Source organism: Dasypus novemcinctus, chromosome 15, assembly GCF_030445035.2.
Source record: "Dasypus novemcinctus isolate mDasNov1 chromosome 15, mDasNov1.1.hap2, whole genome shotgun sequence".
Classification (NCBI taxonomy): Eukaryota; Metazoa; Chordata; class Mammalia; order Cingulata; family Dasypodidae; genus Dasypus; species Dasypus novemcinctus.
Window position 1 is genome coordinate 20,056,225 of NC_080687.1, and position 27,433 is coordinate 20,083,657.

General features: G+C 44.0%; 1 protein-coding gene across 4 annotated transcripts; it reads right to left on the reverse strand.

The window, feature by feature from the left end:
- Positions 1 to 10,271: 10,271 nt before the first annotated feature.
- F7 (coagulation factor VII) lies at positions 10,272 to 27,341 on the reverse strand. 4 transcript variants are annotated; one of them, XM_004450735.5, is made up of 8 exons: positions 27,202 to 27,341; positions 21,765 to 21,925; positions 19,782 to 19,806; positions 19,563 to 19,676; positions 16,260 to 16,400; positions 14,985 to 15,094; positions 11,744 to 11,873; positions 10,272 to 10,945 (listed from the first exon to the last, which is right to left on the reverse strand). In XM_004450735.5, the coding sequence occupies exons 1-8, from the start codon at positions 27,269 to 27,271 to the stop codon at positions 10,350 to 10,352; spliced, it is 1,347 nt and encodes a 448-aa protein (XP_004450792.2). In that variant the 5' UTR covers positions 27,272 to 27,341; the 3' UTR covers positions 10,272 to 10,349. The 4 variants fall into 4 exon arrangements, with proteins under 4 accessions (XP_004450792.2, XP_058132372.1, XP_004450794.2 ...); XM_058276389.2 differs by having other exon boundaries at positions 21,765 to 21,960; positions 27,202 to 27,267; XM_004450737.5 differs by lacking the exon at positions 21,765 to 21,925 and having other exon boundaries at positions 27,202 to 27,328.
- Positions 27,342 to 27,433: the final 92 nt, after the last annotated feature.

Consider the following 27,433-nt stretch of genomic DNA (forward strand, 5'->3'; position numbering starts at 1 on the left):
CCTACTTCAGAAGGCACCCATGGACTTTTGCTTAACACCAATGCTCTTTACAGTCTCTCTGGAGGATTACTTTTGTTTGGACCTTATCCCATGAATATCCTAACAGACTTGAGGGACACCATGAAGTGCACCAATATATGCATTACGAGAGTCCCAGAGAAGAAGAAGGAACAAGGCAGAAGGAATATTCAAAGAAATAATGGAAGAAAACCTCCCAAGTTTCACAAAAGACATGAATATGCACTTTGAGAAAACCCAATGAATCACAAACAGGACCTACTTGAAGAAAACCTTGCCCAGATGGTAGTCAAACTGTCAAAGGACAAGGAGGACAGAGTTCTGAAAACTGTAAGAGAAAAACAATGTATTGGATATAAGGACATCCCAATAAGATTAGGTGCCAATTTCTCATCAGAAATCATAGAGACAAGAAGGCAGAGGGATGAAATAAAGTGCTGAAAGAAAACAGTTGCCAACCAAGAATTTTATATTCTGTGAGACTGTCAGAAATGAGAGAGAGATTAAGATATTCCCAGATAAACAAAGCTAAGGGAGTTCATCACTACTAGACCTGTCCTACAAGCAATGCTAACTAGACTAAAGGGACATCAGTCAGTGGATCGAAGTGCATAAAGAAAGGTAATCATATGAGTAAGTGTAAGTACCAGTTTTATTGTATTGTATTTTTTGGCATGTAACTCTAATTTTTACTTCTTACAGGTTCTAAAATACAATGCATAAAAAGTAATGCTAAGTGTTATATTTCTTGCATGTTTTTCAAAGCACTGTAGTTATACAATTTCATGAGATCTAATTGAATCTGAATTAATAATATCATGTGCACCTACAAGTAGTTACGGCTTAGAAAACATTTATATAGTTTTATATTCTTTAACGCTTGGGAAAAATTTATGAGGCAGGTGGAATTAGGCCCACTCTACAGGTGAATTAATTTGTCTCAGCGACTTTATGTGATTTACTCCAAGTCATTTGCTTGTCAGCAGGAAAATCAAACTCAAACTTTAATCTCTTGACTCACAGTTTAGGGCTTTATCCACCAGGCTGGAAGTTCAATGGTATAGGAGCCATTGTTCATGTTTTATAGATGAGAATGTTGAGATGGGATTAAACAACTTGTCTACAAAGGGGAGTTTGTCTCAGGACCTAAGAAATAACTCACTTTTCCTAGTCCAATGTTCTTTTCAGATCCCCCAGGAAGCTGTGAGGGAAGAATATGTGAGAATGGAAAAGATTTTGTGATATCATAGTCCAATATATAAATCTTTCCCTAGAGGTAATTACGATTTTGCAGTATGTATATCATCCTAATGCATAAAATAAATTAGTGGTAAAATCTCAAAAAAGTAATTATAAATATATAGTTTCTGATAAATGCATAACATAACAACAAAAAAGTGGGGAGGTGGAAGATTATAGAACAACAAAAAGGTGGGGAGGTGGAAGATTATAGAAGTATACGTATATGCTATTGAAATTAAATTGGTATCAAATCAAATATGATTTTTATACATTTAGGATGTTAATTTTAAGCTCCATGTTAGCCATAAAGGAAATATCTGAAAAATACACACAGAAAGAAATGAGAAGGGACTAAAAATGGTACATAAAAAAATCAGTTGAATGTGAAAGTAGGAATATGAAAGTAGGAATTAATGGGATGATTGAGGGACAAAAAAGATATAAGACTTACAAAGACCAAATACCAAATGGGCAGAGGAAGTTCCTGTATTACCGGCAGTTATTTTAAATGTAAATGGATTAAACTTTCCAGTCAAAAGGGAGGGATTGGAAGAATGGATGAAAAATCAAGACCTGACTATATGCTGCTTACAAGAGACTCACCTTCACCTTCAAAGACACAAGTTGGTTGAAAGTGAAAGCATGGGAAAAATATATATATACTATGCAAATAGTAAACAAAAGAGAGCTGGGGTAGCTATAATATCAAATAACAGATTTTAAATCAAAAGTGTTACAAGGGACAAAAAAATGTCACTATATGTTGATAAAAGGTCAATTCAATAAGAAAACATAATAATTATAAATATATATGCAACTAAAGGCAGAGTCTCAAAATATATAAAGCATATATTGACAGATTTGAAGGGAAAAATAGGCGGTTCTGTATTAATAGTAGGAGGGACTTCAGTACACCACTTTCAATAATGGAGAGAATATCTAGGAAGAAGATAAATAAGGAAATAGAACACTCATAAAATAGTATAAACCCAGTAGCCCTGATAGACACCCTGAAGCAGCAGAATATACATTCTTCTTGAGTGCACATGGATCAACGGTGTTTTTCATTTCAATTTCCGAATGTTCGCTGCTAGGTATAGATATAGAATTTTGAAATATATTGATCTTTCCTTTTTGCAACCTTGATATTGCTACTTGTTATTTTGAGTATTTTTTTGTTGCCTCCTCAGGATTTTCTACAAAAATTATTATATTAGGGAATTCTACTTCATCCTTTCCAAACTGTATGCTTTTTAAATTATTGTTGTTTTTAAAAGACTCATGCTCTGGCTAGGATCTCATGAACAAAGTTGAATAGGAATGGTGAGAGTGACATGCTTGCCTTGTTCCTGCACTTATCAAAAAAGCATTTCACTATTTGGATAATATTAATTATAGATTTTTCAAAGACATCTTTTATTAGGTTGTAGAACTTCTAATAGAAATTCTTATTTCTAGTTTGCTGATTTTATCATGAGTGGGTGTGGAATTTTGCAAATAATTTTCTTTTTTATATCTATTAATATATTGAATGACAATGATTAATTTTCAAATATTAAAGCAACCTGTGCCTTGTATGCTTGGGATAAACCCATTTGGTTGTGATGTGTTATCCTTATTATTTATTGTTGTACTGATTCACTAAAACCTTGATGAGGAATTTTATATCTATGTTCATAAGTGATATTGATCAGCACTTTTCATTTATTTTAATGACTTTAGTTGATTGTGGAATCATAGACTTTATTGGGAAATATTCTCTCTACAGAGTAAAATTCTGAGTAGAACTGACATTATTTCTTCCCTTAACATTTGGTAGAATTAATGACAAAGATTAAAAAAAAAAAGACAAAGAAAAGTTCAGGACCAGATGGCTTCACTGGTCAAGTTTACCAAACATTCTAAGAAAAAGTAACATGAATCCTATTTAAACTCTTTGAAAAGAAGGAAGACAAAGGAACACTTCCTAACTCATTCCAAGAGGCCAATGTGATGGTTAAATCAAAGTCAGATATAGATACCCCAAAAAAGGAAATTACAGACCAATATCCCTTATGAATATAGATGCAAAAATCTTCAAGAAATTACTAGCGGGAAGCAGACTTGGCCCAATGGATAGGGCATTCGCCTACCACATGGGAGGTCCGCAGTTCAAACTCTGGGCCTCCTTGACCTGTGTGCAGCTGGCCCATGTGCAGTGCTGATGCACACAAGGAGTGCCCTGCCACGCAGGGGTGTGCCCTGCGAAGGGAGCCCCATGTGCAAGGAGCGTGCCCCATAAGGAGAGCTGCCCAGCGTGAAAGAAAGTGCAGCCTACCCAAGAACGGTGCAGCACACATGGAGAGCTGACGCAGCAAGATGACACAACAAAAAGAAACACAGATTCCCGGTGCTGCTGATAAGGATTGAAGCAGTCACAGAAGAACACACAGTGAATGGACACAGAGAGCAGACAACTGGTGGGGGGGGGGGGGGGCGGGGACCGTAAGGGGAGAGAAATAAATAAAAAATAAATCTTTTAAAAAATGGATGCAGCATTAAAAAAGAAAAAAGAAAATACTAGCAAACTAAATGCAACAGGATATTAAAAGAATGATATACCATGATCAAGTGGGATTTATCCAGATATGCAAGGGGTGGTTCAATATAAGAAAATCAATTAATGTATCACACCACATTAATAGAACAAGAGAAAAACCACATGATCATTTCCATTGACATAGAAGAGGCATTTGACAAAACACAGCACCCCTTCTTAATAAACACTAGAAATAGAAGGAAACTTACTTAACATGATTAAGGACATACATGAAAAACAACATAATCAATGGTTAAAGACTGAAAGCTTTACTTCTAAGATAAAGAACAAGACAAGGATGCCCATTGTCACCACTATTAGTCAACATTTTATCAGAAGTTCTAACCAAAGAAATTAGGCAAAAATGGAGAAATAAAAGGCATCTATACTGGAAAGAAAGAAGTAAAATTTTCCCTATTTGCAAAGGACGTGAACTTAGAAATAGTAAATTTTGAGAAATCCAAACAAAATCAGCAAAGTAGCAGGGTATAAAACCAACACGCAAAAATCAATAGTGTTTCTTTACACTAGTAATAAACAATCTGAATAAGAAATTTTTAAAAATTTCATTTAAAATAGTAACTAAAGGGATAAAATATCTAGGAATAAACCTAACATATATAGAACTTATACATCAAACTTCTCTAAAAATAAAGTTTATTGTTATTTTTAAAACTTTAAAAAGTTGATAAAAGAAATCAAAGAAGATCTAAATAAATAGAAAGACATTCTGTGTTCATGGATTGGAAGACTAAATATTGCTAAAATGTCATTTCTACCCAAAGCAATCTACAGATTCATTGCAATCCCAATCAAAATTCCAACAGACTTCTTTGCAGAAATGGGGATAAAAATCCAATCCACAACTTCACAGTATATGGAAGGGTAAGGGACCCCAAATAACCAATATCATCTTGAAAAAAAAAAGAACAAAGTTGGAGGACTCACACTGTACAAGTTTAAAACTCATTACAAAGCTACAGTAATCAAAACAGCATGGTCCCAGCACAAGGACAGCCATATAAACCAATTGGATTGAATTGAGATTTCAGAAATAAACCCTCTCATAATGGACAATTGATTTTTGACAAGGCAAAGTCCACTAAATGGGGAAAGAATAGACTTTTCAACAAATGGTGATGAGAAAACTGGATATCTCTATACAAAGGAACAAAGATAGACCCCTATCTCACACCATATGCAAATATTAACTCAAAATGGACCAAAGACCTAAATATAAGAACCAAAATCACAAAACTCCTAAAAAGAAAACACTGGGAAGCTGCTTCAGCCCCTTGGTTAGACAATGGTTTCTTAGACTTTATACTCAAAACACAAGCAACAAGAGAAAAAATAGATAAATGGGACTTCATAAAAATTTAAAACTTTTCTGCATCAAAGGACTTCTTCAAGAAACTAAAAAGACACCCTACATAATGGGAGAAAATATTTGGAAACTACATATCCGATGAGGGTTTAAATATCCAGAATATATAAATAAATCTAAAACTCACCAACCAACCAACAAACAGTCCAGTTAAAACACGGGCAAAGACTTGAACAAACATTTCTCCAAAGAAGATATATATATATGGCCAAAAAGCCCATGAAAAGATGCTTAACTTCATTAGCAATTAGGAAAATATAAACCCAAACCACAATAAGCTACCATTTCACATCCACTAGAATGGCTGCTATTATAAAATTGGAAAATATAAAGTTTTGGAGAGGATGTGGAGAAAAAGGAACACTCATTCATTGTTGGTGGGCATGTAAAATGGTACAGGTGCTGTGGAAGACAATTTTGTGATTCCTCAGAAATTTGATTAGGGAGAGGCGGGCCGGGCGGGCACGTGGGCAGCGTCAGAAGCCGGTGGGTGCCTCAGGCAGCGGTCGCTGGCGGGATGGCAGGTTTTGCAGCAATTGTTGCATATGGATTATACAAACTAAAGAGCCAGGGAAACACGAAAATGTCCGTTCACCTGATTCACCTGCGTGTGGCCACCCAAGGCTTTGTTGTGGGAACAATGACAGTTGGTGTGGGCTATTCCATGTATCGGGAGTACTGGGCAAAACCTAAAATTTAAAAGAAGAGATGCTGGCCTGGCCTCAGTGGTGCTATTTGCTTTAGTTAGACATCTCAAATTGAGGTGACATGTATATGTTGAAAATAAATCATTGGAGTAGGTTCGGACAATAACACGGTGTCTTGAATATTGGCTTCCTTTCTTTCAGACTTGATTTGCCTGGAGACCAAATTACTAGTGACTTGTTCACGAATTAGGGCCATGCAGGGGAGTCAGGTTAGCACAAAAGAAACATGTCACTCAAATTCTCAAACACTTATGTTGAAATTAGTTCTAAAAAAAGGCAGCAGGCCAACCCTGAAGTACTTCCAGTTCCTTCAGAAAATCTCATTGCTTGGTTGTTAGGTGAGAGTGCTTTTTACCAGAATTAACTTAAATTTTTCTGTCTGCTTTGTGGACTGTCTAGTATTTTGTATTCTAGGGCTGGGGGACTCTTAAAGAACCCTTTCAGAAAAGTGCACATAGTATAACATTGTGAGGCCTCCCACAACTGAACGTGCATATGTTTAAGCCAAACCTGAAAACATGGTAACAGCTGTTTAGAGGTAGTATTTATTTTAGAATCACACTTATAAATAAACATGAGATTAATTTAATTATGGGTTCCAGTTTAGCTCTTTTGTAATTGCAGGAGTATATATTTTGCTGTCGTAGAATAATTTTTAAAAGTCATATTTAAATAGAGGTTATGTATTTAAAGTGTTAATCCAAAAGCAAATGAAGACCTTAAAGGTGTATAGTATGTATTTTCTCTGTAAGATTCACCAATGTTAAACAACACATTACCTGTGTGGAAAGTGATCAGTGATTTATGAGCACGTTGGTTTGGTCAGACATGCGCTAACTAGACATACTATGGAATGCTTTGTTGCACTTGTGAAATTCTCTTGTCTGTCTAAGTTTACATTTCATGGTGATAACATGGCAAACGTATTGTTATTAAAGTGAGTGAACACATCAAAAAAAAAAAAAGAAAGAAAGAAATTTAAGTATAAAATTACCATATGTCCCAGCAATATCACCACTAAATATATACCCAAAAGTATTGAAAGCATGGACTCAAACAGATATCTGCATACTGATGTTCCTAGAGACGTTATTCACAATTGCCAAAAGATGGAAGCAACTCTGTATTAGTCAGCCAAAGGGTGCTGATGCAAAATACCAGAAATTGGTTGGTTTTTATAAAGGGTATTTATTTGGAGTAGGAGCTACAGATACCAGGCCATAAAGCATAAGTTGCTTCCCTCACCAAAGGCTTTTTGGAGCAAGATGGCTGCTGACGTCTGCGAGGGTTCAGGCTTCCTGGGTTCCTACGTTCCTGGGGCTTGCTTTTCTCTGGGCTCAAGGTTCCTTCCTTCCTGAGGCTAGCTTCTCTTTCCTCTGCGTGCTGGTTTCCTGGGGCTCCAGTTTAAGTTTTCAGCATCAAATTTCAACATCAAAACTCCAATATCAGAAACCCCTCAACTCTGTTCTTTGCCATGCCTTTTCTTTGCCATGCCCTAATCATAACTCAATCATGACCAGGTACAGATCAGATCACAAGCATAATCTAATATTTCTTTTCTTTTCAGAATTCATCAATTATATCAAACTGCTACAAACTCAATTGTCCATTAGTGGAAAAATGGATAATCAATGCATGGTAAATACACACAATGGGATACTATTCAGCTGTGGAAAGGAATGAAGTTCTGATATATGCAACAACGTGGGTGAACCTTGAAGACATCATGCTGAGTGAAGTAGCCAGACACAGAAGGACAAATATTGTATGATCCCACTGATATAAAGTAATTAGAATAATCAAATTCATAGAGTCAGAAACTAGAATTCAGACTGACAGGGGCTGAAGTGGGGGTAGGGAATGAAGACTTCATGCTTAATTGGTACAGAGTTTCTGTTGGGGTGATGGAAAATTTTTGCTAATAGAGCACAACATTGTGAATGTAATTAACACCACTGAATTATATCTCTGAATGTGGTTGAAAGGGGAAATTTTTAATTGGATATATCTTATGTGACTAAAAAGAAAAAAATGTCTGAACAACACAAACCATGAGCCCCAATGTAAACTATGGACTGTAATTAATAATGTAATTATAATAATATTGTCACACTAATAGTTTCAAAGTTACCACACTAGTGCAAAGTGTTACTAATCGGGAAAACAATTATGTGAGGGAAGGCTATAAGGGAACTCTTGTTTTCTGCATGATTATTTTTGCTAACCTAACCTTCTCCAATAAAAAAGAAGAAAAAATCCAGATCAATACAAACAATAGCAACAACAATGAAGGCCTTCATATAAGAAAGTTAATTCCAGAGATGTCAGTAATTGTGACAGAAAATAACAACAACAACAAAACCTTGGTGATTAACTCAGGACTTCAGTTATATAAATTATAGATCATCCAGTGAAATATCAGGCAACCACAAACACATACAAAATGTATTGAGAAGATTTAGCCACATACGGTTAAGTGGGTAAAGCAGGTACAAGCAATATGTGGAATATGAGCTGTCCGTTTTGTATTAAAAATTAATGTATAGAAAAAAACTAAAATAGTAGCAATGGTTTCCAATAAATGGTGAAATGATGTGTGATGTTTCTAATTTATCTAAAATGAAGATGAAATATTTTTATAGTAAAGAAAAAAAAAACGTTAAAAACAACCTTCAGAAAGCAGCCCACAGCCCTGCATGTGCGTCTGTACACCTGCACTGCTCTCATTATGAGAGACCACACACTGTTATGCCAGCAGCACAACACATGCGGCATGAGTCAGCTGGGGAGGAGTTCTGGAGGGTGAGGCGTGGCGTCACTCCTGGAAGGTGTCTTTCATGAAAGGCTGTGGGGACGCTTTCTGTCTCTCTTAGTTCCAGGATCCATCTATCCACCTCTGCCTCTCTGAGTCTCTCTCTCATCTTTCTTTCTTTTTTTAGATCTATCTATCTAACTATCTATCTATCTATCTATCAATCTATCTATCTATCTATCTATCTATCTATCTATCTATCTATCTATCTATCTACCTACCTACCTACCTACTTTTCTCCCCTTCTTTCCCCCACTCTGTTGTCTGCTCTCTGTGTCCATTTGCTGTGTGTTCTTCTGTGACCGCTTCTATCCTTATCAGCGGCACCGGGAATCTGTGTTTCTCTTTGTTGCGTCATCTTGTGGTGTCAGCTCTCCGTGTGCGCAGCGCCATTCCTGGGCAGGCTGCACTTTCCTTCGCACTGGGCGGCTCTCCTTACGAGGCGCGCTCCTTGCGCGCGGGGCTTCCCTACGCGGGGGACACCCCTGCGTGGCACGGCACTCCTTGCGCACATCAGCACTGTGCATGGGCCAGCTCCACACGGGTCAAGGAGGCCCGGGGTTTGAACCACGGACCTCCCCTGTGATCATCCATTGAGCCAAGTTCGCTTCCCTTTCTCATCTTCGTATTTCCCGAGACCTCATATGTGGGAGACAGGTACTCAACCACTGAGCTACATTGGCTTTCCAGTGTGGCTCTTTTTTTAGTCTTTTTTTAACTTTTAATCTTAAACAATTTCAAAATTACAGGACAGTTGTAAAATAATACAATACCTGTACAGAGAACTCCAACATACCCCCATGCAGATACCCAAAGCCACCAACTTTGAACATTTTATCACATTTGCCATATTCTTCTTCTATCTATCTATCTATCTATCTATCTATCTATCTATCTATCTATCATCCATCCATCTCTCTTTCTCTCTCTCTTTCTCTCTCTGTTTCTATCATCTATCTCCTCTGTCATCTATTGGCTAAAGCTTTGAGAGTAGATTGTATACATAATACTCCTTGAACACACAATACTTAACATGCACATTTCTTAAAAACCAGGATATTCAATTATATAAACACCTTAAGTACATTTACTAAGGTCAAGAGTTTAACCCTGATATACAGTTCACAGTCTATAATCCAGTGTTTTCCATACATCCCAAAAAGTCCTTAGTGCCTTTTCTACAACATTATTAGAACCAGTCCAGGATAATGTATTGCATTTAATTGCCAATGTCTCCATAGCTGCTTTTTTAAAAATCATGGAAACATACATACAACATAAATGTTCCCATCTCAACCACTCTAAAGCCTCTTGGAATCTCTAAGCCTCTTTGAGTCTCTCAATCTCCTCAGAATCTCTCTCAATTTCTCTGGCTTTCCCACTCTCCCCCTCATCCTCTCTAGTCTCTCTCTCCCTTGGCCTCTCCCTTTCTCAGTATCTCTCTACCTCTTTCAGTCTCTGTTTCTCTCTTTCCCTCCCTCTCAATTTACCCCCCTGCCCCCAAGAAATGCACAAGAGTTTATGGGATGTGATACAAGGACAACTCCAAGCAGGAGCAACTTTATTTCTGCATGGAAATGGGTCCATAGAGTGGAGGGTGAGAAGCTAGGGAAAAGGGACTCGCAGGACATTGCGTGGGCTTGATTTCGAGGCCATGACCCTGTTCAGCCACTCGGTGTACTCAGAGACCCTGGTGTACACCCCCACGTAGCCCACGGCCGCACAGCCCTCGCCCCAGCTGACGATTCCTGTCAGGTACCATGTGTTGTGGTACTGGGTGGCGTGCGGGCCTCCGCTGTCACCCTGGCAGGCGTCCTTGGTCCCATCCACGTAGCCGGCACAGAACATGTTGTCTGTCAGCACCGGGGCATTTGCGCTCCTCTGCGTCTGTTCCTTACAGTCCTGGGTCATCAGCCTGGGCACGTCCATGGTCATGAGCCGGAGGGACTTGACGCCCTTGTGGAGGAGCTGGCCCCAGCCACTCACGGAGGAGAACCGGATGTAGGCCAGGGTCTTCTCAGAGAAGTCCTTGTCGGGCAGACAGAGGGGCACCACGTAATCGGTGAAGTTCACAGGGGCCTTCAGGCGGAGTAGGGCAATGTCGTGGTTGATCATGCCTCGAACATACTTGTCAGGGAATATGAGTTGAGCAACTTGCCGTTCTTGTTCACTGCCTTCTTGTTCCTTTAAGTTGTATTCACCTAAAGAGAAGCCGTGAACAGTCACGTGCGTGCTAACTGGTGGCAGAATCTTCTCCACCAAAAACCCTTGCTTTGCTGTTGTGTCTTTACTATCTTATTTTGCTCCTCTGGCCTTAGACTGTGATGGAATGGGGGAAATAATCCATTTTCAGAATTGGAAAAGAGTTGGAGGTCTCCTTTTACATAGCTGAGTGAGCCCTCCATCCAACATTAGGGCCAACACAAGCAGACCTTTCCCCAGATGGTAGCTAGCCCTTCCAGGAAATGAAAATCTCTGTTGGGATCAAGTGGGAAGAGTGTGAATTGCACTGTAAATCTGGAACTTGTGGCTTTGAAGGCAAGTGAAGAAGGGGATTGGGCTCTGGGAAGCTGTGGGTTGCATATGAAGAAGGAGGTCCTGAGAATTTTCCTTTGCTCTTCCCAGACAGGGCCTGACCCACCTCATTTGTTCTCCTCTTCCCCATAAACCCATCAGAGAGGGCCTGCCCCACAGTTGGTGCCATGGGGACTCTGGACAGGCTGCATCCTCACCAGGGACAGCTCTCGAACCAAGTGAGTTGGGGACTAGAGTATCTTTCCCCCTTGGTCTGCTTCATACTTTGTTGGGGAATGGGAAAGAGCTTGAGAAGGCAGTGGCCTCGGTGGGGGGAGCCTGGTGAGCAGAGGTGGCCGTAGGCTTCTCTCTGTGGAGGTGTAAATCTAGTCATGGACGTGCATAGTTCACAATAGTTCCAGGCCCAGCCTCTAACCCTTGTATCATCATCACTCAGGTCAGAAGGAGACAAGGACAGTACCTACCCAACACCACTGTTAAATTCTTCAGTTTCCATTGGTTGAATTTGTCGAAACAGTGGGCTGCGGAGACCACCCAGGTGGCATCAAGTAGAATTCCCCCACACAGCAGTGTCCCTGTCAGCTTTAACATAGCCTGAGCCAGGGAAAAACACATTTGAAGGTTACATCATTTGCATTGCCTCCTTGTTTTCTCACCATTTCTATACATCCTTTGGGACGAACTGGTATTTAAATGACTTATTTCTGAAACCCTGGAATCTTTGGAGACCCCTCCTTGGGCAAAGTTGTGGACTGCGCCTTCAAAATTGGCTTCCAAATGGTCTCTGGCAGAGCCCTCCTCAGGGAACTGGAAGTTCAAGTATATTGACCTGACAATAGAACTATAGGTGTTTGATTCCATTTCTGCCTTCCCCAGTGTTTTCACGTTGAACCCAGCAACACTAATTTTTCATGCAAAGCATCAAAGAGCTGTCATGAGGATTAAATAACATATGTGAAGCCCTTAGCATAGTTCTTTGCACATACTAGACCCTCAATAAATATTTCTTTTTCTTTTCTTCTCTTTTCTCCCTAAAAGCAAGGAGGAGGCTGCTGAACTCGAGCCTTGAGTGGATGATCTTCTCCTGGGGGTGATTCTCCCACAACGGATGGGAAACAGGGGAGTGAAAGTCCTTTCCCAGGCCAGCCTCTGCACGGCAAGGAACTGTAGGGCGAGAGGGAACTCTGTGGAAGAGACTGCGTCTCCATGAATGAGGTAGAGTCAGATGAGGGTCAATGAATAGTGTGTGTGTGTGTGTGTGTGTGTGTTTGTGTGTTTCATCAGGTCTTGTAACTTGCAGATCAGCCAGGGAGAAAAGAGATTGTAAAAGGAGTCAAAGTGATCTTAGGCCCAATTTTCTCAAGTTGTGGACCCCAGAACAATGTGTTGCCAGTGAGGCAAGCCTCTCACCTCACCAAAATCTTGGGTCCTTCAGAGGGAAAAAAAAAGTTGGGAAGTGGACTTGGCCCAGTGGTTAGGGCATCCACCTACCACATGGGAGGTCTGCAGTTCAAACCCCGGGCCTCCTTGACCCATGTGGAGCTGGCCCATGAGCAGTGTTGATGCGCACAAGGAGTGCCGTGCCACGCAGGGGTGTCCCTCATGTAGGGGAGCCCCATGAGCAAGGAATGCGCCCCCTAAAGAGAGCCACCCAGCGTGAAAGAAAGTGCGGCCTGACCAAGAATGGCGCCGCACGCACATGGAGAGCTGATACAACAAGATGATGCAACAAAAAGAAACAGAGATTCCTGGTGCTGCTGATAAGGATAGAAGTGGTCACAGAAGAACACAGGGAGCAGACAACTGGGGGAGGGGGGGGAAGAGGAGAGAAATAAAAAAATAATCTTAAAAAAAAAAAGCACAGAAAAGTTGCCCCATGATGGATGAGAAGAGCTATTGCAGGCTCAAAGCAGACGCCCTTGCCCAGCTCAAAAGCATGGTGCAAGGGCCTGAGAAGCTAAACCATCTTCAGACCATCCACCTGTAGATCTGCAGACTCATCTCTTGAGAGGCGGTCTAGTGTTGTTAGCTGGGCGGCCCCAGTTCAAATCTCAACTCAGACGTGGGTGAGTACTCAATCATTGTGGGCCTCTGTTTCTTCATCTGTAAAATGGGGGATGACAGTTGTATCTACGTCATGGGGCATGTGGTGAAGATTAAATGATACTAAATGAGACGTGAAGTCTTGGCATGGGGCCTGGCACACATCACAAGCTCTCAGGAAGCAGCAGCCATTGCAATTACTCCAGGAGAGTTGATCCAGATGCCTCTCACTGCTGATACTACAAACGCACTTCTGCATTCACAGTCTCTCATCACAAAGCCTTTGTAAATGAATTGCTGGGGGATTCAGTTAATATGTAGGTCTCATTTGGATATGCTTAGTTCAGATTATTCCCCTGGGAACCAAAAACCTGGGGGGTGTCAATCAAATCAACCTTTGTGTCCTGCAAAGCTGAGGTGCAGGCCGGGCATCCTGATGGCCCCCCGGCTCTGTCAGCCTCTCAGGCCAGTGGCCCTGGGAAAGCCTGCCCCCTCTGACCAGGACGGCTGCCAGAGGGGGGTGGACTGTTGAGCAGCAAGACCAACGGGTCAGGGTGAGGCCAGGGCGGAGCAGGGCTAGAAATGGGACGTTCAGAGAAATTGGTTTGGAAGACACCAAAGTAGCTAAGATGTAACATTCCTGAGGAGAAATGAGAGAAATGGAGCTACCCCCTATGCTGACTCTATCTCAGGTGTCACGCCAAGCCTGACATGGGCTTCTCACGTGGGCGTCTCAAATGACTATACATTTACCCTAATTAAAAAAGCAAACCAAAAACTTGGCTTTTTGACTTGGGTGACACAGAATGAAAGTAGTAATGACTAAGGTTGCTGGAGGAGTCGCCATTTAAAATTTGGACCTGCTTTGGGATGCTTTAGACCGAGCTGCGCTTCTCAAACTTAGCGTGCGCAGGATTCACCTGGGTGTCTTGTTAAACGTGGATTCGGATTCAGGGGTCCAGATGGGCCCGAGATGTCGCAGCCCTAACAAGCTCCCGGGTGATGCCGATGCTGCCGGTCCACGCACAAGGGCTGAGAGTGTCCACTGCAGCCTGTGCCCCATGGTGCACTAGACTCAGAGACTGGATTTGCAGAGAGGTCCCTGAAGGAGCCGCTCTGAAGCAGCCACTGTTCCACAGACCTGCCCAAATGAGGGGGGAAAGCTTCGGCTGCCCGACGGGAGGGAAAACTAGATGCCACCACAACTGAAAGATTTTGCGTGGATCAAGAAACCTCAGCTTTCAGAGGCAAATGGTACAATGGAGCTTTGGAGTTGGCAGTCCTGGGTTCAAATTCTGCCTCTGTCATGTATGAGGTGTGTGGCCTCAGTTTCCTCAATAAAATGGGAATAAACGCTTTGTGATGAGGTGGCATAGATATTTTGATTGGCACATACACCCCATCAGATAATGGTAGTAGTAGTATTGTTAAACACGAAGGATGTGTGAAATTTAAAACAAAGAGGAAAATTGATTCAATACTTTGCTCGTGAGCAGGGAGGACTTGTTCTGTGCTGGAATGCCGATTTTCTCTTTGAGAGCTGTTGATTTAGCTCTATTCCAAAGGCTCCAGGCCCCTTAGGACCTGGGAACCTCAAGCCAGGAGAGCATCGGGGATGGAAAACATGGTTCAGAGCACCCCGTCGTGCCAGGGAAGCCTTACCTGCCATGGACATGCCCCTTTGGGACATAGATTGCCACCCACAATTCGGCCTCGGGAGTCGCTGTCTTCTCTTTTTTCCAGAGCAGGCATTTTCCCACATGGATATTCAACTGTATGAAACAAAAGTCCCCAAGACACAGGAATTTTTGAAGGATGAATGGGCTTGTGAGTAAAAGGCTTGAGGAGCATTTGTACTTTCAGAAGCAGAGGCCTGGCTGTTCACCTCTTCTGCCAGCACTGAGCCTCTGCTTCCAGGGAAGTGTGGGGACACCCTCAGGGCCCAGGGCAGAGGAGAGGGTCTCCTTGCCTGCCCGAGTTCCCATGTTCAAGGCGCTCCACTGGGCCCGGCTTGTCAAAACTGCTGGATGAAGAGGTGGTGCGAGATGGTGCGAGGCTGGTTTTGGAGGAACTAGAAAGTCCTACTTCTGAAACTAATTTCCTGCTAGTTTTTCAAGGGGAAAAACGTATCGACTGAATTTACTAAAGGGTGAATAACATTCCATCTAAAGATTAACCAACGTCGTGGAAAATTGTATTGCCATTTTGACCCCACTCTTTTTTTTTCCCCACTCACAGCTCCAATAAGTCCTTGGGCATGAAAAAAAAGGTGTGTAAAGGTATGTAAATGTGGCAGACTACATTTCAGGTGTTTTAGACAAGGCTTGGTATATCCATCTCTGAAAGAGACTAAACTAGTTTGGAGTATCCCAGCCTTTGAAATTGCAGTGCCCATTAGTCTGAGGTTGGTTTGGAGAAAATTTTCATTTTCTGAAAAGTGCTTGCCTTTAAAAAGGTTTTGGTATCTGGAGTTGTTTAGTAATAGTTACAGACAATGGATATGGCAACAGTGGATTCAAGAAACCCTGGTAGAGGTCCTAGGAGCTCTGGAATGCCGCGAGTATGGAATTAGAACGAGGCAGAGAGAGTTATTTTGGTCTTCCAGGCCTGCCCAGAAGGTAGCTGGTGGTTTAAGGCCCTTTCAGGGAGACTTGTCCAGGACGCCTGGGGCTGGTTGACCTTCCGTCCTGGTTCTTCTGAACTAGCCACAGGAACTCCTCGTCACTCTTCTCGGGGGGCTGGGAGTGGTCATCACTACCCTCAGTCTTTCTCCCTGTCTCTAAGTGGTCAGCACCTAGTGGGACTCAATAGAAGATGGGCCACCCCGGTCTCATCTGCTAAGGGAACATGTGGCAGAATAACATTGGTGCCTGGCTTATCTGGCAAATGCAAACCAAATAGCTAAAGAAGCAAAACAGCCCCCTAGGGATTAGTTACCTGTGGGCTCACAGGATACTCCATCGGCCATGAGTGTGTACCCCTTGTGACATCGGCAGGAGCGCGGGGTGTCTGGTTTGTCAATGCAGTACTGTTCACAGCCCCCATTCGCGTTCAAACAGATCAGCTGGCTGCTTTTGTCTGTAATAAGAAAGAGACAGCTTGAGAGGGCACCATCACCTGGGTTAAAGAAAGCCAGCTTGGTGGACGGCCATTCTCTGGGGGGCAAGGAGCAGTTTGCTTCTAGGAAGGTGGCGCCCAGCTGTGGCCAACAGAGACTGAGTTTGGCACAACCCCATCTATGTGGATTGTGCTGGATGGATAAGGCTTGGAGGTAGGAAAAGTCACATCGTCCAAGCAGCCTTGCCTGTAGGAGGGCAGGGCTGGCTGGGAGAGCATTTTGGGAATGAAAGAGCTTGCCAGTGGTGGCACCCAGGACCATCATACTTCCAAGTGACTGACGGAAAGCTGGGGAGGGCCCTTTGGGGAAAGTAGCTACTATAGTAAAAACTTCTTTTTTTTTTTTAAATTTCTGTCCCCTTACCCCCCACCCCAGTTTGTCTTCTTTCTGTGTCCATTTGCTCAGGAATCTGTGTTTCTTTTTGTTGTGTCATCTTGCTGTGTCAGTTCTCTATGTGTGCGGCACAATTCTTGGGCAGGCTGCACTTTCTTTCGCACTGGGCGGCTCTCCTTACGGGGCGCACTCCTTGTGCGTGGGGCTCCCCTACGCGGGAGACACCCCTGCGTGGCACAGCACTACTTGCGCGCATCAGCGCTGCACATGGGCCAGCTCCACACAGGTCAAGGAGGCCCGGGGTTTGAACCACGGACCTCCCATGTGGTAGGCGGATGCCCTATCCATTGGGCCAAGTCCGCTTCCCTAAAATGCCTCCAACTTAATCAGAGATCTGTCTTGTCAAGAGAGCCAGGGATATGAGATTATTTTCCAACCACACCCTCAGCACCCCAGTGAGATAGCCCAGGGACAGCTAGTTCTAGTGCTGGCCACTGGCTCAGACAGACAGAAGATGTGGAAAGGTTAACCTGACTTTGAAGTAGAGAGTCTTGGTCGTGGATACTAGGAGTAGATTCTGTGTATAAATTCAGGATTCCCAGCAGTGAAGGCACCTTTTGGAAGATTTATAGCCATGGTTGTTTAGCATCAAACGTTGCAAAGAGATGTTGGAGGCTTTTTAGCCCTGGGTAATAGATAGGATCCTTCTTTCTTTGCTTTTGCTTAACTATTTCTGGGCTGTGGCAGTTGTAAATGCTGATGACAAGGTCATGTCTGTCTTCCAGGTGGGCTAGTTATATTTGCTTGACCCAGTGGCCCCAGATGGCCCTACCAGGGGCCAACAAATTCTAGCCACAGGGACACCTGGTAAGAGCCTAAGCAAGCTCACCCAATGATTTATTGAAACTGGTGATCACAGTGAAGACCAACGTGGCACAATGTGGAGAGGTGTATTCAGTCATGGTTGTGTGGGGACAAGAACATGACCACGTACTGATGAATAAACTGAAGTGAAAGACGCAGAATTGTAAATACGCTTTGATTGGTGCTCACACATAGAAAAATGTTGGAAGTTGATATGCTAAAATGCTAAGAGTGGCTGTGCTGGTATCCTTGTCTTGTTTTACAATTTATTTTCCACGTGTAGTTTTTAAATGATAAATTTATAATACAAATATGTTTTTCTTCCTGTTGGAAGCACCAAGTAGAACCAAGTGAGATGTCCTTCTTGCCAAGGACTCACATTCTTCATTATATAAACTAGGAGACGAAAACTAGGCATGGGGCACTCAGGAGGTCAAAGATAAATTTTGAGGATTATTTTTCTTTGTGATCAGCTATTTCTTGAAAACATTACTTTCCACCAATTGGAAGAAATACCAGTAGAAGACAACTGAATGGAGATCTGGCAAAGGAGGGCCTCCAGTGGTTAGAGGAGGGATAAAATGTATAGCACAAGAGCCAGTCTTCAAATGGGTCTCAGGTAGACTGTGAACCTTTTGAAACTTCAGATTCTTGTGTGTCTCTATGGTCATATCTGAATTTTGTATACCTGTGTGTCTGTCTGTATGGACATATCTCATGGACCCTAAAAAAGAAAAGAACCATTGGTCTAATCCCACAGGCAGATTAGAAGATTGTAGGGTGTAAATGCAAGTGGGCTCTCAGGTCCTGCTGATGTCTTCCCAGGTGGAGAAGGCATGTTCCTGAGAACAATTCGCTATAATAAGGGATCCCTCACGGGGTTTGCTTAGTGGGTGGGTGGTAGAGCCCTCAAAGTTCCCTTTTGCAAACTATAAGGCCTGCTGGAATGGAAGGACCTTCGATACTCCTTAAATTAACATTTATTCAGCATTCCATACTTATATCTGCCTTTAGGAACTTTGTATCAACTATTTAAGATTAACCAAGAGAGCAGACTGTGGATTTTCAAGACTTCCCACAAAAATATGACGTTAACAACCAAGGAGTAAATGAATTTCTGAGCAGTATACGTTTGCTGGTAGAGGAAGTTTAATTTTACGTGTGTGTACACTAAATATCCCAGGACTCATTAATCAGCTACCAATGTGTTCTGGGCAGACCCATGGCATAGAATTTGTACATTTGACAAAAAGATTGAGACAGTTTGTGACCCAGGGTGTACAGGCTTGGTGCATCCCTTTCTGCATTGGGTGGACCATGGTGCTGCCCCACACCACTGCCAGCGTGTCCTCGGTGCCCTGGGCTCTCTTGGCAGCAACCTGGGAGCAGGGAGAGGAGAGGCAGTGCTATCACCCTAACCCCTCTCCCAGGATGGCTTCTGGACCATGATCTAATGCTCACCTTAGAACAGAAGGCAGTTGTGGCCCAGAAAGGTCATTCACTATCAGAATGTGTAATTTAATATTTTGAAGGTGAAAAAAAAAAACCCTTCCCTTTGAAATAGCAAGCAGAGAAGGTAAAGTTTACTGACACCGTCTTGGCTGGTGGGATATGTAGAAAATGGGCAGTGATGTAGGAGCTCTCCCCTGGAAACTTTCCAGTGCTGGGAAATCAAGATGCTTATATTTCTCAGAAAGGGACATGGAGTGCTAAGTCTGAGAATTGCCATCTTAGAATCCTAGATCCCCGACTCTTAGGTTGGAAGGAGCCTTCAAGGTCACCCAGGTCAGTTTCCTCCTAGGGCTTGAAGCTCAGGCTGGACCAGTCCCTGTACTGGTCCAGCAGCTCAGTCTGCCAGGCTGCCTCCCGTCAGCCTCCCAGGGGCCCCTACTCTGCCGACTATGCGATAGGAAGTGGGGCCTCACTTTTCTCACAATTCCGACCCTCGAAATCAGCAAGGCAGAAGCAAACGTAAGACTGGAGCTCATCCACGCAGGAGCCTCCATTCTGGCACGGATTTGAAGCACATTGGTTTCCATCTGTGGACAGAGTTGGCGTTAGTGTGCTGAGGAGATGGGAACTGGCAGGGGTGGGAAGTGGCGGTTGTGTGGGGTGGAATCAAAATGGGCCGTTCACCTACTCACCACTATAAATAGTCCAGAACTGCTTCTGAGGAAATAAGAGAGGAAACCATGTGAGACACGTGTTCACCGGGAGCAAAGGTTTATTGCATCCGTGGAATGAATTGATGAGTCTCTGAATTCATGGCCATGGGCCAGGGTTAGGGTGAAGTGGAGGCCTCTGACTTGGGGCCTTTGTGATGGGCTCATCTACAAGAAGGGAACAATTTCTACTCATCTTTTCTCTCCCTCTTTTCAGAATCCTGCAAGGCCACCAGAGGCCATGCTTTGCCCTGTCCTATCAGAATAACTGAGTTTTAGCCCTGCCTCTGCCTTTTACTAGCTGAAACTTGAACAAGACACACAAGCTCTCTGAGCCTCCATTTTTTTCCTCTGATGACTGGGGCTGATTATCCATGCATGGACATGAAGAGTAAATGAAATAATGAATATAAAAAAGGCATTTTATAAACTGAAAAGTGCTCTACAAATAAAATTTACTCCTGAGGCATCTTTTGGCCAACTGAACTTACGCCTCACAGCGTTTCTGTGAGAATAAGACAAGATGAGACATGTTGGAAATGCTTTGAACAAATTACGTAGCATACAAATGCAAAGCTTGACCGCCTTCAACATGCCTGGAAAGGGAAATGTTAGCCCCCTGTCCTGATGTGACGCATAAGTCACAGCTGGCAAGAAAAGGCAAGCAACTAGAATGACCAGTGAATGAACCAACAGTCACAGAGGACCACTACCTGATTGCTCCAGAAGCTCCAGGCCCTGGAACCATCTTCCTAAACAGAGATGTTTGGGTAACTTAACACCAGAACTTCTCCCTGACCCAGAGCTCTTGTCTCTCCATCGTAACTGGAGCCTACACTACTGGTAAAAGTGTTAAAAGGAAATTGATACAATTTAAAGATGCATCTTCCAGAAAGTGAAAACAAAAATGAAGACAACCCTAAGCATATGGCCAAAGTAATCATACAGCCAAAGTGCAGATGGAGGAAGCAGTGGTTCCCCTAAATCTGTTGTCCCCTTATACGATTTTTCCCACCTGGGCAATGAGGCAGAGAGAGGCTCTTCTGGACAGGTTTCCTACAATATCAGTTGTGCTGGCAGCACTTTGCTGTTGCATAGACAGCCCTGGATTCCTAAGGTTCCTTTAGGCTATTTGGAGGGACCTTCCTTGGGAAGACAATGTACACATTTGTCAAATGTGCATTTGGAACCAGATTCTGATGCAGAAATTAGGATACCTGGTGTAACAGAGAGTAAGGGAGAGTGTGTGCAAATGGAAGATGTCTTTGGATCACTTCAGCACCTCTAACTGAGGAAAACAAAGCCATCTTTGGGAAGGAAACCTGACCCAGACAGGGAGAGGCTGTGCACACTGGAGCTGCCGACGGGCTCACCTGTGAGAGGTGCTCTCACAGCCACGGCAAGGAAGAAACACAGACTCCAAGACATTGGGGCATCCCCAGAGTATCATCTAGGTCGGCCCCGCGGTGTCCCTGTGTACCCCAAACAAACATGTTCTTAAACTTAATCCATTCCTGTGGGTAGGAACCCTTGTAAACAGGACCTTTTTAAGAAGTGACTTCAGATAAGACGTGGTCTAGGATGGGTCCGAATCCTATAGCTGAAGGCCTTATAGAGAAGTACACAGAGAGAAAAAGCCCCAGAGATCAGCCAGAAGCTGGAAGTCAATGGAACCGAGAAGCCAGGAGAAGCTGCCATGAACATTGCCATGTGACAGAAAAGCCACAGTCCTCTGGGAGAAAGCACGACCTTCATGACACCTTGATTTTGGACTTCTAACCTCAAAATTGTGAGCCAATACATTCCCATCATTTAAGCCAAATGGTTGCATGGTATTTGCTTTGGCAACCAGGGAAACTAACAGGGCCCCTCCCCACAGCCTCAGAGAACTGCACTGACCCTGCTCGAGGTAGAGCTGAAAACCCACCCGGCCCCCCCCCCCCAGCCTCTCGCCAATGTACTTACGGTCCTCTCCAGGTCCTTGAAGATCTCCCTGGCTTCCTCAAAGGAGCACTGCTCCTCCTTGCACTCTCTCTCCAGGGACCCCTGCCTCAGTTCTTCGAAGAAGGAGTTGGCACGCCTTTGCCTGTGCAGGATGCCGTGGGCGTCTTCCTGGGTTGTGAAGACTGAGAGATGGAGATCCCATGACATGCTTAGCAGCCTGTCACACGCAAAGGGCATGGGAATCATGCACGCTCTTTTCCTGCCTAGTAATGGCAGTCAAACAGGATTCCTGTCTCCCCCAAGTTGTGGCAGGCTCTTCCTTCTTGCTTATTTAGTTCAGAAGATGTGCTGGCTGCTGGCTTCCCTGTGGGCTCAGGACTGCAAGGGAATGGCACTTTCCATAGGCTTGAACAAATTCAAAATTGTTGTGCGCCTTCTCATGTGGGGCCAGTGAGATGTAACACGTTGCCAACTATGTATAAGTTCACTGACTTTTAATCTAACTCACTCCTACCTTTTGACCAGATAATTTAAATCCAAGAATTTATACTGAGGAAATAATCAGAGGCATGTACACACATTTCAGCATAAGGAGAACGATTTACAATAATAATTGGAAAAAATGAATTGATGGTAATCAATGCAGCCATGAAATACAATGCTTAAGAAGATATCTTAAGTGAAAAAAGATAAAACTCTTGTTGTGTAATCCCTTTCTATATAAACAAAAAAGTACATATGAGCATATGTTTAATTTATTGAAAGTTTAGACATTGAAATGTTAACTTTGGGGATTAAAAGTTATTCTGTTCTGAAATGTGTACCATCGACCTAGGTAACCTGTTTCTGCTTTTGGTGGAGTTGAGGAGGAGAAGGTGCAACAGAACAACGAAGCCAGGCTGTGACGAGGGCTCTGTGGGGTGAGTGCTGGCACTGAGGAGGAAGGAAGGATCCCTAACCTATGCCTGGGCTGGGAGGGGGCGGGCAGCGGTCAGGAAAGGAGATGAGCTTAGTCTTGAAGGGTTAATGGACATCAGTCGGGTTGAGAGAGGAGCTCCCTGAAAGTCGTGGAGGGGAGACCCTACAAATTCTGGGGATGCCCTCTGTTCCTGAGGCTGGAGCATAGAGGGCAGGGACAGGGACCGGAGAGCAAACGATGCGAGTGCTGATCCTGGAGGACCTTTGTGACTTGCCAGGAGGTATGGGACTTATTCTGTTTGGAGAGTCTGTGGCAAACCTCCAGCCCACGCCCCTGCCAGCCTCACCATCGCCTTTATTTTCCTTTACAGCACTCGCCACCAGCCGGCCTTTCATACTTTACTTATGCTTTGGTTTCTCGGCAGGTTCTGCCCATGAGAAAGTGAGGTACCAGCTTTAGGTTCTGCAGATACTGTTGCCACGTTGTCTGCTGTCATCCTAGTACCTGGACCAGTGTCCAGTTCTTAGACTAATTCAATTCGTATTTGTTGAATGGATGAATTAGAGGATGTTCTCTTGGGGAGGAGTGTCACGCTTGCATGTGCACTTGAGATAGCAAGTTGAGACAGCAGCGGGAGGCGAGGCTGGAGGGTGGAAGGAGGTGGGAGGAAGCTGCGGGGCTAAGACAGTGGGGAGCTGAGGCAGCAGGTGCGGAGGGAGGCTGGAGCTTCCTCCTCTCTATTCAAGCCAATAGCTTCATCCTGGGTCCCATTCTTTCCAGCTCTTCTGGAACTCTGACTGCTTTCCAGTTTAACCTGATCAGTTCTCTCCTTCCAGCCAATCAACTTAAGCCCTTACCCTTCTTTGCCATCATCTTTCCCTTTATGGCAAAAATCTTGAAAGCAGAGTCTCAGTTGAGGTTTTCATTCCTCATCTTACCTGAACTCTTCTTATAATTGTTCACATTTACTCTTTGACCCACTGTGAGCATGGCTTCTCTAGTCAAATCCTGTAGGCTCTTGTTAGTTCTCATCTTACTGGAGTTTTATTTATGGCAGGAAATTGTTGACTGCTGTCTTTTGACATTCTCTTCCCCGGGCTTCTGTGATGCTGCATCCTCCTGCTCTTCTCCTACCTCTCTGGCGCTTCTTTGCCATCTCCTTTGGGGCTGGCCCCTTGATGGTTGGAGTTCTTCAGGTTTTGGTCTAGGTCCTCTTCTTTCCACCCTCAATACTCTTTCTGGGCCACTTCGTCCACACTTCTGGCTTCAGCTCTCCCCTTTACATACTAAAACCTGCACGTGTGTCTTTTCAGTTAGAATTTTCTCTGAACTCCAGATCTCTATATTCAACTTTCTTGTCGATTGAGTAACCTATAGGCACTTCAAAGTCATTGTATTTAAAACTAAATTCCTCATCTCCACCCGCACCCTGTGTCCTGTGGCTACACCTGCCTTTTCCCTGAATTCCCTGTCTTAGAAAATGGCAGTGCCATTTGGCCTGTACCCTCTCCAGAAACCTCTGTCCTCCTGGTGTTCTCCCAGCCAACTGTTGTCATTCCTGTGGCACCTACCTCTTAGCCTGTCTCAAATCTGTCCCCTCCTCTCATTCCCGGTGTCTGCCTGAGCTCCAGGCCTTGTCATTTCTTTCTGGGCCATCTTTTGGGGAAACAGTTATCAAGTATTTACCTTGTACCAAAAACAGCAGCGTGCCTTCCGGGCATCATCTTTAGTTTTTACAGTACTTTTAAGTAGCTATTAAATATTATCCCATATTTGCTTATGAGGAAAGTGAAGTTTGTGAAGCTTAAAACTCACCCAAGCCACTCAGGGTGGAGGCAATATGACCAGTTTTGAGCATGTTAAATTTGAGATTCTTTAGGACATCCAAAGAGACACGGGGACTGGAGCTTGGGGAGTAGAGATGGAGGTGAGGATGTTTTAAGTTATTGAAAATTATGTAGGGTTTAAAATCGTCAGTGTAGCCCTATTGCACAAGTCTAGGGGGCTTGTGGGGTACATTTATAGGGAAGTGGTGCTCTCTGGAACTGTGCGAAGAGAAGCCCCATAAGGGAAAAAGGATGCATCTATAGGGGAGAAGAGGAAAGCCTGAGAACAAAACCAACATTTAGGAAGAGAAGAAAAGTGCAGAACATGAGGCTGAGAAGAGAGATGAGAGGAAAACATGGAGGGATGGGTGCTGGATTAGCGAGAGGAGGGAGAGATCACCACCGTCCTTGTTGTGAGGAGGTAGCATAAGATGAGGCTGAAAACTGTCCATGGGGTTCAGTCAGTAAAATGTTGTTGGTTGGTTTAGCAAGGTAGCCTCAGTGGAACGGTGGGGATGGAAGTCAGATTTCAGGGAGTAAAAAGAAGTGAAGGGAGAGAGAGAAGGTGCCAGCTACTGGGGCATATGGAGTTATGTGAGGCTAGAAATCTTCCCTCCCCTCCCCTCCCCTCCCCTCCCCTCCCCTCCCCTCCCCTCCCCTCCTCTCCCCTTCTCTCCCCTCCCTTCTCCTCCCCTTCCCTTCTCTTTTCTAAGTTAGAGATATTTTAGCATGTCTGTATTCTTAGGGGATAGATCAGGGCTGCAAAGAGAAATTGAGGACACTGGCAGAGAAAAATCAAAGAATTGAGATTTTATGGAGGTGGGAAGAGATGGCTGCAGCGTCCAGATGGGGAGATTCACTCTGAGCAGGAGGAGGCTTGGGGTGAGGACAGAGACCCACTTGCCACCAACAGTCAACTAGGACACTCCCTGCTCTGTGTCCCGAACCCCAGCTCTGAGTCCTCAGGCTGATGGAAACATGCCTCTTCTACAGGGTGATGACGTTCATTTGTTCATTCCCATTTTTATTTAATCTGTCTTTTATGGAGCACATAAAAGACTTGCTTTAGACACTAAGGCTACAGGAAAAAGTAAAAACAAATCCCATATGCTGTCCTTGAGGAATGGATTTTAAATAAGACTAATTTAAAAGAAGACATGCTGATGGCTGCTAAAAGCAGAATAATATGCTCTTCAAATGGAAACAAATTTGCACCAAAAAAGCTTTCAGACAGGAAGCGGACTTGGCCCAATGGATAGGGCGTCCGCCTACCACATGGGAGGTCCGCGGTTCAAACCCCGGGTTGACCCGTGTGGAGCTGGCCCACGTGCAGTGCTGATGCACGCAAGAAGGGCCGTGCCACGCAGGGGTGCGCGGGAGCCCCACGTGCAAGGAGTGCGCCCCGTAAGGAGAGCCGCCCAGCGTGAAAGAAAGCGCAGCCTGCCCAGGAATGGCGCTGCACACACGGAGAGCTGACACAACAAGATGACGCGGCAAAAAGAAACACAGATTCCCAGTGCCACTGATAAGGATAGAAGTGGTCACAGAAGAACACACCGCAAATGAACACAGAGCAGACAACTGGGGGGAGGGGGGTAAAGAGAGAGAAATAAATAAAAAATAAATATTTTTTTAAAAAAATCTTTCAGAGAATCAGAGACAAATCGGAAAATAAAAACGTAATCTATGGTTATTATAGAGAATTTGGAAAGGACAGACTAGAACAAAAAAGAAAAGCAAATTCACTGTTAGTCCTGTTGATATTTTCCTGCACTTGAGGAAGGATGACCTGCAGTTCTATGCCCCGCCGCCCCACAAGAGCAGGAACTGCTCCCCTTGGGGCACAGAAGGCACCACAGAGGAGAGGCAAGCAGACCCAGATCACCCACTCAAAGCCTAATTTCTTGCCAGGGAATTTGAAGAACAATTTGAGCCACATTTTGAAGCCAAGTGTTTGCCAGCTCGGTTCCAGTTTTAAGGAACCACAGCTGGCCACTGGGGTTCTTGGAAATCATTATAATGATAACAGTAACTGCTCATGCCTGCAGGAGCTTTCCAGAGCACCTTCCTGTGGTGTGTCTGTCAGGCCTCTGGACACCTGTCAGGGGGCAGGGAAGATGAAATTATCCAAAAAAGGAACCCAGGCCTAAAGAAGTTAAGTGCGTGGCCGAAGTCATGCAGCAGTGATGACTGAGCAAGCAGTGAAATCCAGTGTCCCCACGCAGTGGTTCCTGACACTGTCCTACCCAGAACCCCAGGACAGCTGCGCCGGGAGCCCGCTCCTCCTGCAATATTGGTAGCTGAGAAAGTGTAAAGCCCAGTCACTGCGTCTCACTCTTGACCTGCCCCCAAATCCTGTACATTTGATCCACCTTTGTGGCAGCAAGTCACCACAGATGGCCAGGACATCACCAGCTCCTGAAAATTCTTTGAAAATAAATTCCACCCAAATCGACACCATTCAGGAAGAGCCTTTCCTCCAGCGCACAGCAAGTGCCCAGGTGTTGTTTTTTTTTTTTGGAAGGGAAACTTTAGATTAAATGGGAGCTGCCAGCAAATGCTCTTGGTGAACAGGCATGTCAAGAACAAAGATGAGATGTGGGAAGGTTTTAGAAGTAGCTTGGAAGGTCCCAGCACTCCCAGTTCACTGCAAACAGCCTGGCTGCCCTTCTCGCTCAGTTTATATGAGAGAAAAAACTTTCCCAAGACATACCTGTAGCCAGAGACCGCTGAAACCCAAGCAGGAAGCAGAGAAAGGCGAGCCCGTGGGAATGGGAAACCATGATGAAAGTTCAGTGCTGTTTGTCCTGCGTGTTGACATTTCAGATGGAAACTGCTCGACCAAAGTTCTCAACTTCAAAGACGGAGAGAGGGAAGGATGGGGCAGGGGGAGGGGGATGAAGAATCGCCTCCCAGACCGACAGAGTTTATAAATAGCTATTTAC